Source organism: Panthera pardus, unplaced genomic scaffold, assembly GCF_024362965.1.
Source record: "Panthera pardus isolate Hobbes unplaced genomic scaffold, ASM2436296v1 HiC_scaffold_24, whole genome shotgun sequence".
Classification (NCBI taxonomy): Eukaryota; Metazoa; Chordata; class Mammalia; order Carnivora; family Felidae; genus Panthera; species Panthera pardus.
The window spans coordinates 74,787,381-74,805,552 of record NW_026526810.1 but is presented as its reverse complement, the minus strand read 5'-3'; the positions used below and the strand labels follow the sequence as shown (position 1 = coordinate 74,805,552).

General features: G+C 38.2%; 1 protein-coding gene across 6 annotated transcripts in view; it reads right to left on the bottom strand.

Annotated features, from left to right (window-relative positions):
• Positions 1-1,399: 1,399 nt before the first annotated feature.
• AKAP6 (A-kinase anchoring protein 6) overlaps positions 1,400-18,172 on the bottom strand; it is a 492,371-nt gene continuing 475,598 nt past the window's right edge. For 5 of the 6 annotated variants that reach the window (XM_019428101.2, XM_019428107.2, XM_019428103.2 and 2 more), the window contains 2 exons: positions 11,455-14,861; positions 1,400-6,231 (listed from right to left, as the gene is read on the bottom strand). In XM_019428101.2, the coding sequence (XP_019283646.2) occupies positions 11,496-14,861 (3,366 nt within the window). In that variant the 3' untranslated portion in view covers positions 1,400-6,231; positions 11,455-11,495. Of the gene's footprint in view, positions 6,232-7,622; positions 10,585-11,454; positions 14,862-18,172 lie in introns of those variants that run through there. The other variant, XM_019428105.2, reaches the window with a different exon arrangement.

Here is an 18,172-nt window from a genome sequence, read left to right as displayed (position 1 = left end):
CAGTGATTCTTAAACATGATCTCATAAGGAAATTGTAACCAATAATAAGGTATCAATATTTAAAAATAATTTTTAAGTATGAATTAGCTTTGCTTCAAAGTTATGTATAGAGTAATGTCACTCCATTCAGCTGTATTATGATCCCCTTTATGAGTGAGAGATGGGCGGAGGGTCTTTCCTTACTGGAAATTGCTTATTAATGCTTGGTAAAAGCCTGGAAGGGTCTCACACATGTGAACATCTTCTAGTTTTGTGTGTTACAACAGAAAAGAGAATGATACAAGTTGCTTCATGCAAGGCCTTGTTATACTTCAAAACACAAGTGCAAGTAACATTGAATATTTTCTGCATTAGTAAGGGCCCATCAATAAAGGATCAGATGGTCTGAAGGCATTGGCCAAAATGCCTTTGCTACAAGAAACCATATTACTGTGGGCCTGACTTGCACACATCACTGCATTATGTTACTCTGTAAATGCAAGTCCATGGCAAGTCTCATATTTAGAGGCCATTGCTATATAAAATGTATGTGGTTGCTTTTTAAGGAGGAGGAAGTAGTTAAAAGCCTTCCTTGAGTGACCCCTCCAAAAGCATGTGGCAGTGGGAGGTGGTAGGGCTCGCAAAGGTAAATTAACTTGTACCTTTCAGACATCTTCTATTCAATAAGAAGGCCCACCTATGGCCACAGTGGGTCTGCGGTGAATACTTATTTCGTTGGCGAATTCAGATTGTTAATAATGATCAGTACATGGGAAATGAAAGTGTATCTGAAACAATCACTGATTATGTTTTTACCTTTGTTTGGGATGAAAAATAAGTTTGAAAAACTGATTCTGAAATGGCCTGGATTTTAAAATGCTTTAGAAAAAAAAAATGCTTTAGAAAAACATTTAGAGAAAGGATTCCAGTCTATCAGTGAATTGAAGTGAGTTTAGGTTATGTCAATTTTCCTGTTGGTTCTGACTGAACTAATGACTTAGTCTGTAATTGACTAACCCTCTAAATCAATCAAAACCAGGCTATAATAAGTGAACTAAATTTAAATCCTTAAACCAACTGTGGTTGTGGAACAATCTTAAATTTATGAAACAAGGCACACTTTATGTTACTAAAGGTAATATGAAACTAAAATGGAGGCCTCAACAAAATCTAAAAAGCAAAAAATAACTAGGTGCTAATATGTTACATTGATTTCGCAATTGGAAATCTATCTGCCTGTAAGAAAATGGTGTCAGAATTTAGAATACCGTAGACCAGAAATGGGAAAGCTTTTTCTGTAATTGATCAAATCATAAATATTTTGGGCTTTGAATGCCATATGGTCTCTGTCACAACTACTCAACTCTGCAGTTATAGTGCAAAAGCAGCCATAGACAATATGTAAACAAATGTGTGTGGCTATGTTCCAATAAAACTTTATTCATGGACACCGAAATTTGAATTTCAAATAATTTTCACATGTCATGAAATACTTTTCTGATTTTTTTCAACAATTTAAAAAGTAAAAACCATTCTTAGCTCATAGGCCAAACAATAACAGGCAGTATGCCAGATTTAGCCCACCCTGTAGTTTTCTGACCCCTACCTTAAACTAATAAAGCATGAGCTGTAAGAGTAATTTGTGAACTTCAAGACACATCAAAACTGTCAGTGACTCATTCATTCCTCATTAAAGAGTAGGTACTGAACAATATACTATACTTGACAAACACGTTTACCCTGAGTTCAATAATGAAGAAACAACTGGACACATCCAGATTGTGGGTCATTCTATTAAAGTGGCCAGGACTCTTCAGATATGTCAGCTATGAAAGACCAAAGAAGGAAAGAATAAAAGCACAGGGAAACTGTTCAAAGTGAAAAAGGCATGAAAACATGAAAGCAATGCATGAGCTTTGTTTGGATCTGTGATTAAAACAAAAACAACTATAAATGGACATTTTTAGGGCATTTGGAGAAATCTGAATATAGATTTGATATAGATTATCAGATATTACTATATCAATGTTACATTCCTTGGGTGTTATGATGGTATTGTGGACTTGTAGAATAATATTTTTGTTCTTAGATGATTATGTTGAAGCATTTACAGATGAAGTGTTAGGATCTGCAATTTAATTTCAAATGGTTCAATCACACAAAAAAATGTATGTGTGTAAAGAGAGAGAAAAAGCAAAGGTGGTAAGATGTTAACAATACATGAATCTGAGTGATGAGCATGCAAATATTGTACTGTTCATTCAACTTTTAAATAGGTCTGAAATTATTCAAAATAAAAATTGAAAAAAGTATATAAAAACACAGTTGTAAGTTTAATTGGTTCAAGTTAGAAAATTTGAAATACATTCATCAAAATTCTAAAAAATACTAAACTCATTTGGAAATTAAAATAATTCGACTTGTAAGAAATAGCTGGATTATTTCAGTATGTTTTGATATTTGTATCTAATTTGTTCCCAGGAATTTTAGCATGGGTAAAACCTAAACTGGATGAACCAAACACAGCAAAATAATTAAACTCAGATTCGCAAAAGCCCTGAATTTAGATTGTTCTGTTGTTGTGTAAGATGAATATTTATTCAGTGACCAGAAATCTAAAATTTTTTTTCTGTAATTAAAAATTTCAAATACAAAAGAACATTTCACTTCTTCTAGTAGTCAGATCCAGATAATTCTGCATACTATTTTTGCTCACTATGTTTTCGAAAATGTAGAGAAACTAGATAGAAAACAGAATAAATGGGTCATCATTTAATTTGGAGACATCATTCTATTCAAGGATATGAAAGGCACTTTCACAAGGAAAACTATAAACCCTTTGTAGGCAGAGACCATGTTTTAGTTGCCTTTGTATCTCTAATGCCAAACACAGTGCCTCACACAAGTAGCCACTCAATGAATGTTTGTTGAATGACTGAATAAATGAATAAATAAATGGGGGGTGGAGGACCCTGCTTAATATGGAAACAGATTAGGTCTGGATTTGATGTAAGGAAAAGATTCAAGAGGACTCCGGCACTAGACTGGTCCACTAAAGGATGTAATGGATTATTTATTTATTTATTTATTGAAATTTACAATAATAGAATAAACATATATCTTGAATATACTTTTAGAGAAAACCACTTAAATGTTCAGATATTTTTCTACATGTATGATGATGACAGTTCCTCAGTTTCAAGGATTCTGTCTGCTAACATTCATTCAGGTTGAAATGGATCTGAAAATCATGGCATATGAAGGGCAGTTGAGGGAATGAAGAACAGAAATCATTAGCAGCTGGGAGAAGACGAGTAACTGACCTCAGTTATCTTCAAGGTTGCCATGAGAAAGAAGGGGTACAAACACTCTGAGCGGCTCCTCAGGGTTGAGCTAGAATCGTGAGCAATAATGAAAGGCAGGGGGAAAGGCGCCCTATGCAGCTTTTAGCCACCTAAGAAAGAACTTTCCAACAAAGAGACACTCCCAATCATGGGACAGCTTGCCTTAACAAATCATGGACCACTGTCACTGGAAGGTGTGGCAGATTTGGTGTGACCATTTTCAAGGATAACTGGGGAAGTCGTGCCTACACACAGCAAGAGGTTGAGGTGATTCCGTCTCTTCCAACCAGAAAAAGTACTGTTCAGTAAAAGTCATCTTACAAATTCAGTGTTAAAATTAAGTAGATAATTAGTAAACGAATATTGTTAATACCTCATGGTCTTAAACGAGCATATATAACAGGTAAATAGAACATAATGGTCAGTTTGTTCTTTGAAGGTTTTACCAATAGATGTGGCCCTTGGCATCACCCAAGGAAAATTTAGGTTGTCTCAATATATAAAATAGTTCAATACCTCAACAGGGATCCCGAATGCTCTTAGGTAGTTCAAGACTCTAGGATTTCTTCTTTCTCTGCATTTCCGGTCACTATCCCTGCCTACTCTGTTACTTCAAGCCTCCCTTGTTTTCTACAGCTGCCTCCTAATGAGACGTTTATCTCTAATCTCTTTCCCCTGTCATCATCTTGCCCACCGCTACTAGATGTCTGCCTAAAACTTCTTTTGAATAATTACTACCTATGCAAAAGCCTAGAATGATTAATCAATTTAGAAATACGTATGGAAAAGATTAGAAGGGACATAACAATTCAAATTGTTATTAAAATGGGAAAATCATAGACTAGTATTTTAAAAATGTTCTTGGTGTTGTACTAATGTTCTAATGATAAATAAAATCAGGTGCAAAAGAAAGACTCCACAAAGTCTTACTACCTACCGTATTACATACAAAAGCTCCAACTTAACTTTTTAAAAGACCCCTCATTAGGTCTCCCAGGCTACCTGTTTTCTCACCACCTCTGCAAGAAAACTTCACTCCTTTTCTATGGTCTAACTTTCGGTTCCCTTCTAGCCCCTTTCTTCCCTCTTGTCCCTCTTTGCTACTTGTTTGTGCCTCTTTTACCACTTTGCTCTGATCCTTGCCTGCAGGACAACCACTGCATCTCATTTGGGTGTTCACTCTGTCCACAGTGTAGGTAAACCTCCGAAGGGCAGGACCTTTGTTCATCGTTGCATTCCCCACATCTACAATAGTCCTTGCAGATAAAAGGTGTTAATTAACTATCGGTTGAGTGAATGATTGCATTACACATTTTTCTAGTTGTTTATATGTTATAGTGTAGGTCTCTCAAAATGAAAAGGTACATGTCATACATATTGCCTAATTCAATACTTCAATTCAGTAAATGTTTACTGAATACCTACTGTGTATCAGGCACTTTAGTAGGTGTTAGGATATAAATTAAAAACTGCATTTAACAAGAGCAGTAAAGACCAAATGGAATATTTTTCAGCTGATTTCTTTTTGCACAAAATAAATACACCTGAAATCTATATTCTAAATCAAAATAGTCAAATTTTCTAGACTTTTCTACCATCTTTCTATCAAACCCATTCAAAAGAATTACATAGAATAAATATGAGACATACTAGGTATTCTGAAATCCAATATTAAACCATTAATGATAAGTAGAAATAAAAAAATCTAAGATAAGTTTTTCTTGGTTTAGGGGACCTGGCATTTAATCATTTGTGTTCCAAGATCTGTGCAGTGATCAGAAAGATTTTGAAAATTGTAAAGGCTTCACATGTAGTTTAATTTTAAGCCTCTTATGCGATATGGATATTTTGGAAGCTACTACATATTCTAGTTTTTCCAGAACCAGATGTAATAATTTGGTAAAGAACACAGGTAGAAGAGATCACTGATTTTCCTTTTCCCCCAATGAACTATGTTTATTATGCCAATTTTAATTACCATGCAATCTAATGGTTTAAGGCTTATATTTTCCACATCACTAGACATCATAAACATGAAAGCATTTTATACTGTCATTATACATCAATGTTTGTACTTGGTTATACATATATACAGAAATTATTCACACATCTTAACCTTGCTATTTCCTCCTTTCAAACCAACATAATTTTACCGTGAAAGCAGCTTTTTAATAAATGGTATAAGAAATACAGCAAGGCACACTTTTTTAAAAAACTTTTTTCTCATTACCACCTCAAGAAGCATAAAAAACGAAAATGTTGTACATAATTTAATAGTAGAATGTCACCAGTTTATAATATACAACACCATATAGTTGTTTCTTGAAGTGCTGCATAGATAATTATTTTTAAAATGAAATAAATAAAACTGCGCTTTTATAAGTTGCTTAATTTTGAAAGAAGGACCAGTGTTTCTTCTGTATGCTGCAATCAAATCAAATGTTGGCCTTTTAGGTAAATCTCTTTCAATAAACATAGGCATCATACCATTTAAAAAAATCCAGATCGAAACATGAAATTGGTCAAGTACCGGCAGGGAGGGGGGGAGGGGGGTCATTCCAGACAGGTGAATTTAATGGACCATCAATTTGGTGGACCGCAGAACTTTAAAGAGTAGATGGGGAGGGAGGAGGCAAACAGAAAAGTCTCGCTGGAGAGGCGGGGTTGGTAGAGGTAGCTTGGGAGAGGAATCCATGGGAGAACAAGCAGCTTTGCCGAACTTCAAAGACAATCACCTAAAGAAAACCAGTGCACAATCCAGATCACAAGGCTCATGTGGACAAATCGCATTCGGAGGGAAGTTTCATCTTGGGAGAGGTCAATGTAACAAATGGCAGTGACGTGATGGAACCACAGACCAGCCCAGGGTGGGACTACGAGGCCACCCCCGAGTTACAGCCAGGCTTATCTACAAGAAACAAGAAAGTGACAAGAAAAGGTATCAGAAGTGTCTGTTTCATTTGCAAAACCAGCCCTTTGAGGAATGCTGCCATTTTGGAACTACCTGCTGATATTCTGAAATAAGAAGATACATAAAACATAGTAATTTTAATAGCCCAAGATTCGTATTACTGACAACAGTGTTTCAGAATCCATTGAAAAACACATTGATTTTTTTTAAAGTGACATGGTTTTGAATAAAACAAGAAAAGTCATCAAGTTTGACCTTTTCCCTGGATATAATCTGCTCCTCTGCTTGTGAACTTGGTTTCAAACACTCAAGATAGCTTCAAATCACTATGAAAATGTGAGGCTGCTGGTGCCAAGTGAGGCAGCAAAATATCAACAGTGATTCACCGACTGGGAACCTGGGCCCTCAGGTGGTTTAACCTTTACTTCAGCGACTGTATGTGTGACAGCAAAACTGAACAATTCGGCTATTACATAGTGGTAGAATATTCATAGCATCGTTATACTCCCAAATGTTTCAGCCCCTTGTCTGTAAAAGCAGATAACTTGGGCTTCTAGGTCAAATACGAATGCATTTCATTTAAGGTACAGATGCACTGTGCAAATAAGAATGACTCAATTATATCTGTACATCTTGATAGCTCAGATACAAATTCGTTCCAAACTCAGTCAGTTCTGCCTATTTCTAATTGGCTGAAAGCAACAAGTCGGATGTGAGGAACAACTGAATTCCAGGTACAGGCAGTACAAGATTTAGTTTCTTTAAGTCTGCTGACCAGCTCTCAAACAAAGCAGGCTTTTGCTTGTCTGGGTTTAAAAGGAGTTCTGATGTCTGATGTCAGTTTGCTTTACTATCTTTCTAGAACTAAATATTATCATTCTCCATCTTTCTCTCTCTGTATAATCTTGTAACCCGTTTAAAAGCCAGAAAAACTAGCAAATGTGGTTTGGGCTGAAGCCACAGGAAGCTGGGGAGAAAAGGCAGGTTCTCAAGAACATGGAGAGATAGACAGGAACAGATGGGACAAAATTTGGTACAGTAAAATGCTTCAGTAACTCAAGAAAGATCATGGTGCATTGTTCACATGCTGAGGACATGACTCATTGGAAATCTGGACATTGAGTAAGGACTCCTTAGGTGAGGCAAAGCTGGCCTTACTAAATGCTGGTATTTAAATTCTCTATGGATAATCAATTCTTTCAACTTGGCTCACTTGGAGAGGGACAGGCAAAATTGATTGAAGCACAGATCTGGGGTGTGTGTGTGTGTGTGTGTGTGCTCGTGTGTGATAGGTGATGCCAAATAAAATCTTCATTATTTAGCATGGTAGGGCTAGTTACTCAGAAGGGCTGGATAATTTTTTTTAATTTTTAAATTTTATATTTAAAAAAATTTTTTTTAATTTATTTTTCAGTCAGAGACAGACCATGAGCAGGGGAAGGACAGAGACAGAGGGAGACACAGAATTCGAATCAGGCTCCAGGCTCTCAGCTGTCAGCACAGAGCCTGATGCAGGGCTCAAACCCACGAACTGTGAGATCATGACCTGAGCTGAAGTTGGATGCTTAACCGACTGAGCCACCCTAGCGCCCCCAGAAGTGCTGAATAATTAAAAAACATTTCACATCCACCAGAACCTTGATTTATTAAAGTGATTTTGAAGGTAACTTTGATAAGATTATACTTGTATTCTTTAGTGAAAAATTAATAAACTATCACCAAGAGTAGTTTCTTAAACCTGCTTGGCCAGCTTCAGATCATATTAAATACTTAGTGTCAATCAAACTAACAGAATAAGAACTTATGTTGTATATGTGAGGAATGTGTGGTGTTCAAGTTTTCTCAGTTTGTAAAAACTGAGTAGCAGCAATTTTACTAGGTATGTGTATGCTCAAGCATGCGTAATTATAAGTGATTGCTGAAAATCTAAAATCTTTGAACTACCAACAATCAAATTTGCAGACCAATAAGATAGGAAAAGCAATGGAGCTAAAAAGATCTGAAGAAAATATATGAGTCCTAAGTAAACACAACCCCTCCAACACATACACATATACACACACAAACACACAAACAAAACTGAAAAACAGAGTAAACCAAAAGGGAAAAAGAAAGGACACATTGGCTGCATGTGATGAGTTAAATTTTTATACCACAGGATTTATCCAGCCTGAAGTTTACGGTTAAATCATTCACCAAAGATCAGAGGCTTATGATGAGGATTATGAAGAAATAACTGTCAGAATACAGCAGAAAGATTAGTGCAAAGTACATCTCTTAGGCAGGTCCTAGGAGGCACTCTAGACATACATTATGTGCTTCCTCCAAATTAGGCAGAAATATCTGGATCTACCCAGTTACCTTTCCTTTGATGTGATTTGCTAGAACTGACCTCTCTATTTTTGTAGAAACATGACACATAAATGAAAATAGTGAAAAGCACAGCAGTGTGCCTAGAAATCAGAGGAAATGCATCCTGTGTTAGATCATGTTTAAAATTCCAACGGTTTCAGTGGGTTTTTAATTAGAGCAGTAATTGAAAAACCTTCTCAAAAATTTTTGAAAAAAATATTTGTTACCAGTGCAGACTGTATCTGCTATTCTAAGTTGAAGTTCCTCCAGATGACATCATAATTTCATCACCTGAGAACTTATTTCTTAAAAAAAAAAAAACAATAGCCCAGCAAATTGAATATGGTGTATTTTATTACCCTGATAGAGCACCCTGACTGATGGTTTTGAAGTGACTTTAAAAAGTAGACCACTTTTTGCTCCTTTGAACCTTGTAGGAAGAACAATGAGAACAGTTAAGCTTTTAGAGACATGAAGTCTCATATTTACCAAATAATTTTACTATGTATTCTGATAACACCAAGGGCATGTCAATGTTTTGAGATTAAATAACTCATCCTGGTTAGTAGTATTTTAACAAAATGTAAATGTTTGTACCCAGGTACCCAAGGCTAATGACTGGTGAAAAATCTGGGCATTTGGGTATTTTGTCTGCATGATACTGAGAAAAATGAATAGGGCAGTAAACATGGCTATTTAAATGGCCCTCGGGTGATAATAAGTCACTTGGGGGCGATGTGAGTTCTGTAGAAGTAAAATCTGGCTGCTTCCCCATTGCCTGAGATAGGGCCAGGAACCACATCTCGGGGGCGGGGCAGGGGGGTGCTCAAGAAAATATTGCTGGCTGGCAGGCGGGCTAGCTGATAGGTTTACACTGTGGTGTCGGTAAAAGGTGAGGGATGCACAGATCCAACAGCACTTTCACTTCCCCGGGTCTAAAGATGGAGCTGCTTGTCATTTACATGTCAATTCTCTATCTATGTAAGGGACAGAAGAAATTCCCAGAGTGCCTAAAAGGGAAGAATGTGACCCGGAGGCTTCTCCAGTGCCAGAGCTTCTGGAGCTCCGGATCTCAGCATGACTGGTGACTTGAGAGTCATGGTCACATGATATGCTCAGAGTGGTGTTACTTTCAAGCCTTTTATCCCCTTTCAGAAGGCAGAAATCAGCCAGGCTCCGCCAGCCTCTGCCGAAGTTGGCAGAGCCAGCAGTACAATCGGTACTAATAGAACTTGTTTAGAAGCAGCTTATGGAATTGCAGTTACTCTCCCTTAATGGTCAGTTTTACTGCATACTGATGGAGGATGTGATTATAGGGTGGACATGTTTCACAGAAAATACATTTCTCTCTCTCCTGCTTTTGTTCCCACTTGCAGCCAATTGTAAATTGAGTCTGAAACATAGAAAATTAGTTGAGCTACATGAGTAAGTAGGATGTCTTCCTTCAGTTTTGCATACTGAGTTTATTTTTAGGGTATATATATGGTATAGATTCCCCCCTCCCCATTTCTAGCAGCTCTACATGGAATCACACATTTTAATGAGCTTAGGGCACAGGTGTTGCAGGAAAAAAAAATAATGATGTTTGCCATTCATCTTTCAAATTAAATAATGTGTTTTTAAATAGTAACTTTTTTCATAATACATTATGGGAACAACATTTATCTGTCACATTTTAAAAGATGTATTTGTAATAAATGTAAATTACTTTTAGAAAATCAGTAATTAGGCTCATCAAAAAATAAACAATCTGCCACAAAAAAGATAATCTTTAGCATAGTTAAGTATAATAACTGTTATTTGAATAAGTTAACAAATTAGGGTAGATTGCTTCTGTAATTCATTTCCTATAGCACGAGTTTAGGTTACAGCATTAAGCTTCTTGGAGTGGGGGCTGGAGACACCATTCGGCACCTCATACTTTGGTGAAATACAACTCTCAACATTCAAAAGCTCAAATTTTCTTCTTTAGACTTGATTGAGAAAGTATATTCATCACTGGGGTTTAGAGATGGAAAATAACAGAATTTTTGTGTCACTTTCAGAGCTATATCATCATCTCAGAATAATCAATCAATAGCTGTCTTATTAAATACGAAGAGTGGAATGACTTTCTTAAAAATTTTGATGGAAATCAGCCTGTCACCTTGAGGCAAAATTCAAAAATTCTGTTTTTATCAAAACGCCATTAACTTGTCATGTATTCTCTCTGCATTTGCTTTCTGGGCCTGTTCTCGGTCTGTGTGTGGATAAATAAAAGCTTCTTCTTTAACATCAACTTTCCCCTCCTGTTTGAATCCTCAGACTCGGCCATGATCAGGAGCTGTGACAGCACAGCCTTCCACTGGGGAAGCAAATGTGATGATAGTTACATTAGACAGAAGCATAAAAGGAAGGCCCAGATCAGGAGATGCAGCCTTTAACCTAATCATTGTTCATTTCCAGGCACTGAAGGGTGTGGGCATCTCTGCGTGCAGGAAACTGAAGTGGGAAGCATTGTCACTGTGCATGCATTTTGATCAGAGGCTATAATTGTAATTGGGAGAACCTTTTTTCCTCCCTCCATGGAAGGTCCTAAATTATCTGGCTACTTCCTCAAATTTTGTATTCTTCTTGCCAGAATGATGTCATAAAGATAATGTCACTAAAAATGTCAATTGTGACTGTTTCTCTCCCTTTTGCTTCACAGTTACTTGCATTGTTGGGAATATGCCTTCCACCTAAATGTCTTATTCGGATCAGTATCTGCATGACCAGTCATTTTGACTAGTCTGTTCTCCTCTCTCCTATCATGGCATTGTTGACTCATACACTAAATATGTACATTACTATATTAAAAATATATATTAAAATGAGGACTATACATACCTTTCAATGAGATGATTTTCATGCGTGGAGAGGGTTGCATTCTACCTATGCATATTTTTATGTTGTTCTTCATGAAGATTTAGAAGGTTTTCTTCACAGGTTAAAGTTTTGGGGTTGGGATGCAATGCAGCCTTGTCTTTTGGCTGCTTTGCCTTTGAGGAGAGCCCTGGAACTCTAGATTTGGCTGAAGCAGCATTATGTTCTCCTGGCATTCCAGATTCACCTGTGTTTTCCAAACTTTCCTTTTCACTGCCCAGCCTTGAAGTAGTTAACTCTGAGCTTTTCCCATGGACAGTAGCTCGGGGTAAACCACCCCCTTCCTTTCCAACATCAGATTCTTTCTGATGGGGAGAACCTGAAAGAGCCACCATGTCTTCCTCATCGGCCACGAGAGAAATATCATTGAACTTAGAAGAGCCAGATGCTGCTTGTTGTGGCAAGGCAGCTTCAACGGAAACAGGTTCATTTGGAGGAGCATTGGGGAGGCAGGGCTCAACTCCATCTGGGTCATCTTCAACACAGGCCTCAAAGAAGCATTCCGTGTCCTCCTTGTCTTCTAAGCCAGAATCGCTAATGTCCAGCGGCAATGGAGTGTTGCTCTTCTCCTCTACGTAATTGGTGACCTCCCCACAATCACTGTCATGAGATGAGAGAGATAAATAGGAGTAAAAGTCCCCTTTTCTCAGCTGGATGGGCCGGTGAGAATGTTCTAACACCTTCTCCTTGATTTGAGTTAATGAGGTAGGAGCAGCTGCCTCATTTTCAGGTTGAGATTTACTTTTTAGGGCCGTTGAAGCCATGTCAATGATTTCCTTAACAAAGTCATGTACTGAGCAATCTTCAGCATCTTTTTGATGGAAAACATCTGGCTCACAGTCACAACAGGAAATGTTGTCGCTGACAGAAACATTCTCCTCTGTTTCATTTTGTTCAAGTGCTAGGCAGCAGGGAGCAGATTTTCCAGCCATATTTGGTACATCATTAGGTGAAGGTTTCAGTACCTCAGAATCCTGTCTATTGATAATGCTGGTTTCTGAGGGCAGTTCTGGGCAAGACTTCTCAGTAGAAGCAGTAGTTGGGTTTTCAACATGGTGGTGGTTTTGACATTTCTTTGGACGATGTCTAACGGTTTGGGGAACAGATTCTTTTCCAGCAATATTTGAATCATCTGAGCTATCCATAAATACTTTACACTTACAATGCTCACTGTCTGAATTCTTTTTCCCAGTTGAACCAAGATTATCTGATTCCTTTGAAATCCCATTCTGTTTGTCTTTCTGCCTTTCTGGAGTGCCTTCAATATTGCCATTTTCCATGTCAGCCACATATGGATCTTTATTAACTTTGAAAACATTTTTCTTATTTTCACCCTTTGTCCCTATCTCATGGGTGTTGGATAAATTCTTACCATTTCCATTATTTTCAGAGAGACATTTTATGGAGCTGTTTAGTAGAGCCTCAATGTTCAGGGTATCAGACGGATTGGTCATCTCACTACTACTTACATCCTTACTGCCCTTTATTTCATCACTGATATTACACCTTCTTTTATCTTTTGTCAAGGAAATCTTTGGTCTAATCCATGTCTGTAGTTCATTCTTTATATAGTCCAGCCCTGACATCAAGTTGCATTCTTCATAAATTTCATCATCTGTTGCAATACTGGAATCATCATCTTCATCTTTGATGCATAGCTCTTCTTCTGTCAAGGTGAGGGTAGAGCTGGAAAGGAGGTCACTGTCATCTTCATCATCAGTGCAAGCAGAGGTGCAAGAGACATTAACGATCATGCTGACATTGACGTCGCTTTCATCAGCCACGGAACGAGTCAGGCGCTTCCTGAATGATGCATTTGATTCCGGGACCTTGTTCTTGTGTAATACAATATCCTCTGAGCAAAGAGAGAGCTCATCACTGCTGCTAAGTTCTGTAAGAGATGCTGGCGAGTCTTCATTGATAGAGGATGCTATGTCCAATGATAGCTGGCCAGTAAAGGGCATCTTTTGGGAACTACTTTGGAGAGTGATATCAGAAACACTTCGCTTTATCTTTTGCTCTGAAGGGCTCTGGATATTCTCTAAACGATTCAGGAGATCTAATGTCCTTTTACTCAGTTCACCAACTGAGCCACTGCTCACACTTATGTCCCCAGAGCTGTGACAGCTAAAAAGATCCTCATTGCTTTTATAGGATGTCAACCAACTTTCTAAAGAAGTGCTTCGCTGGAGGCTGTCACTGCCATTTTTAAGGATGCCCAATCCAAATAAATCACCCCCTGGAGAAAGAGACTCAATAGATGAACTATGTGATAAAAGGGAGAGCTGTCTGGCATTCTGCATGCCAGTGAATGTCTTCTCCACATCGCCACTTTTATATGCGTTTCGATCCATTTCATGGGATGTACTTGCCAAAATCTTTTCATGGGGAGGTGCATCTGGTTGTAACTCTGTAGCCTGATGTTTAGATTTGCAGGATTTTTTATCAAAATAAAAACCACGAAGCAGGGGATCCTCCACATGTGCTTTTTCACTTTGTGACTGTTTCATTATCATTGGCAATTTGAGTTTTGAGCCTTGGAGGTACGAGTAATCATAAAATGTAAACACATCATGTTTTCCTTGTAATTCTTCTCCCAAACAATCAGGGGTATATTTGGTAACACTGTTTAAATCTCCAACTTTTCCATTTACACAACCCACTGGTGAAATGGATGGCTGAGAGCTATCTGGAAGCTTAATATGTTCCTCCTCATCTTTAAATTTTTGCTTTAACACGTTAACTGCATCTCCCATTTGTGGGTCCAGATGTTCAGTTTCAGGGTTACTTGGGGACCCATCCACCATATTGAGCAAGCACATTTCAGAGTTGGTAGTGGTTTCAGTGTCTCCCTCGCTGACGATTCCACTCTCACTGCCTGAATTCTGGCTCATGTCTCCTCCATGGCACGGGCAGGGCTTCACCAAACTGGAACCTCCTAGAAGGTCTGGCAAAGACTTGGTAGATGAAAATGAAGAGTCTTTACTGAGACTCTTAGTTAAAACACTAGGCTGTGTCATGCTGGTGAACTTCGGGTTGTTTTTCAAGAACGGCATGCTGCTGTCTTCATAGAGTTCAACATTGTGAAGGCTGTACACTTGGTAAATGTGTGGACTAGAGGGGACAGTGACACTTGAGGCATACTGAGACCCCACATGGTCACCTGCCTCTTCTTCATAACCAGGGTCCTCACCACCTATCTCTTCAAGCTTTAAGGAAGGCATGAGAGATTGGGGTTCTTGATCAAGGTCATTTGACTCTTCATTCAAACTAATTAACTTGTTACTTATGTCAGTTTCATCCCATTCCAGCGCATCCTCACTTGTCCCATTTAGGTCCATCAAGCCAGGATCAATCACATTCAAAGTCTCCTGTGTAGGAGAAAGGGGGAAAAAAAGAAGAATTAGGGAACACATGTATGAACACTTTATCCATTCAAAATCTCTTGAAGAGTCAGGAAAGAAATTTTCCCCAAGCATGGATTTGAAAGAGAACATAATTATCAGCTCTATTCTTCTCTGGAATAACATCCAAAATTATTGAAATAGGTTTTTCTACCAATAGCAATTTGTCACTGAAGGCAACCACATTGATTAAAGTGTAAGATTATTACAGTCCAGTTGTAAGTTTTGGAATTAACCATTTCCTATTGATTCTTCTACATTCTTAACCTAGGATTGGGAGAAGATAAAACTTTCAGGTAAATTCAAGACAGCCTACGACATCTTTAAGGCACATTCACTCTGATGCTCTTCATTTGGCAGTTCACAGTGGAATACTATCTACACCTACAAATGGCAAACCCCCTCATGCATCTAATTCTTGGTTTTCCGTTTGAAGCGGCCTTTGCTTTGGGGAAATGGGATACACTTACGGCCACCTGTAGAATGATTCATGGTCAGAGACCCTTCCTTGTCTATCCTTTCTTCTGCCATCCCTTTCAGGGCTTTCTGCCTCTTGAGAATTTGGCCCTGCTCCCAAATAGACCCAAGACAAGCAACACCTGACTGGTTTCCTCACCTATATCTTTCTGGACCCTAAGTCTCGGGCCCCAGTTCTCTCAGTCTCTCTCTTCCCCAGTCTCTTTCTATGACAGAGATTCTACTTTGATCTTGTTAACTTGTCTCACTATTGTCAGTCCTGCCCCTATTTATTACAGGCCCCTAGGGCCCGCCTCTAGCCCTAGAATAACAACTATCTGAAGACTTTTCTGGCTCTCAAGTTTGATTTAGCCCAGATTCTCTTGTGCTGCACTCTGCCAGCACAGTTGAGATCCTTGATCTTTCCTTGGACTTCCTGGTTTTAACTTGGTTTAAGTAGAGCTTGACACATAGTGGGACACAGTGGTTTGAATGAGTTCCTGGATCTGTCCAAAATCCTTCACCATCCTCACTTGCTGCCCAGCTGTCTGGATTCATGCTAGAGCCAAGAGAGGTGATATGAGTGTGCAGGCCCTGACAGGCTCACCTATACACAGAAACTCAAATAGAATTTTCAGCTTGGCTTATGTTTATGCAGGGTAGTCAGGCAGATGACCATGGCTCTGAAACTATGCAGAATGGGTGAAATGCTGACTTTGCTGCCTACCAGCTGCGTGGCCTTGGGCAAGTTTCTTAGCCTTTCAGAGCACCAATCCCTTTATATCACTTGTTAAGGGGGGTTAGGACTATCTATATTTTGAGAGGATTCTGAATACTAACAAGCTAATGCTTTCAAAGAGCTTGAGGAGGCCATTGATATAAGGTAGCTATAATTCTGAATACATGTAGCATTGCTCTAGAGTGGGTTCAGTCCATTCATAATGGGTTCTTCTTGCCCACCTTCTTCTCTCCTTCTCATTATTCCTTTCAGTTTGTCCTAAAAACCATAAGGGATTCATGATATGGTAGGTAGAGAGAGATGTCACACAGTATAATAGGTCAGCATATTTGCATTACAATTCAGAATTATTTTAACAGTCTGGTTGAAAAACAAGCAATGATGCTTTTTTCCTCAGTAGTGGGGAAAAGGCTTCACCAGCAGCCCACTCACAAAACTTTCCTAAGAAGCCCTCAATCCTTCCTGAAACTAGTACTTAAAGGATACCACACAGTCTCATTAAGTGTAAAATACCCATTAGCACTTTATTATACTGGATATGTAAGAGATTATCTGTCTAGCCTACTTAAGTTTAAAAGAGTCCAGTTACAAAGTAAACATTAATTAAAGGATATTTTTAAATTTTATAACAGAAATCTTTCTTGCTGCCAATGTTAGAGCAGTTAATCTAGAACACTGGCAGTCATCATACTCATTTAGGTATGGAGTACATTCACGGTGATGAATTTTTATTAGAATTTCTGTTTATTCTTTGCTTGCCGATAAAGGAAGTACTAATGACCGGTTAGTATGGCTAATGAATGTTAACATCTTCAGCTGTAGAAACAATCAATCAGTCTAATCAAATAGTATATTAATTTCAAATACTATCTTGCCTGACACTGTACTCTGAGAGTGCTAATAAATAATTGAACTAGTCTTTCAAAGAAGCTCCCTTTGTAGCTCTCTGGTCGACTTAAACATTTAGCAGCACAGATTTTCCCTGGGAGTCCCAAACCTGGGGGCTCACTCTAGATGCAGGAGTTGTGCCATCTGGGTGTGTGTCAGAAGCCCAGCCCACGTGATGCCTATAACTTGGACTTGTCTTCCGTGACACAGTTGTTCTCTGACCAAATGCTGCCTCTGTGACTTTACAAATGTAAGCCTCAAAACTTACAGCAGCACCTAAAAGAGCAAATCCTTTGCTCAATAAAATAGTTGGAGTGGGAAATTTCCATCAGAAAAGATTACACTTTTGGATGTAATGCTGTCCTTTCGCCTCCTTAACTCTCTCTTCCTCTACATCTCTTAAATTTATTGTAACTGCTGACATTTTTTATATGTCAATTCCTGGGAATATCTGACAAGATACTTTAGAAAAATCATTCACTTTAGACTTTAAAGTTTACATATTAAGGAAGTGCTATTTGTTCTGCCCTCATTCACTCCCTTCTGTTGTGGATTAAATTCTGTCAATATTTTCAATAAAATCTCCATTTCCTCAAGACTTAATGTCAAACATAAAACATCCCCTGGGGGCAAGAGAGTGTGTAAAGTTTCTGAGAGGATGGGCATTGGAATATTTATATAACTAAAAAGTATCTGTGAAAAAAATGATGCATGTTAGAGCGATGTAACTGGCAGGAAAATTATTTGGTCGAATGCTCTCTTTGATGATAGCTCAATGGCCAATAATGCTCAAGCTAATTAACTGTATTTTGTTGTTGTTTTCTAGAGGTTCTGTCAGGTACTTTTTTTAAAGACACAAATGTTCCTGTCTTTGATACAGTGATAAATCAAAAATGAATTCAGACAAAATCTAAGAATATTTGACTGAAACCAAAAGGATGGTGAGTAGTACATGAGGTTCCAATAGAAAGTCTGCAATTCAGGGATAATTCAGAATTAAATTAATTTGTGCAAGGGTCCATCATTCATAAACTTTGCCTCACTGGTATAGAATTTGGCCTAAACCTAAAGCTCTATATAAATAGCTGTGGGCACATACACACACACAGCCCTTCAAGATCTGCTCAAGAAACAAATGGAATTAATTGGTGCTCTTTTTTTCTTTGTTTTATTCTTGGAAACAGGTGGTTTATTT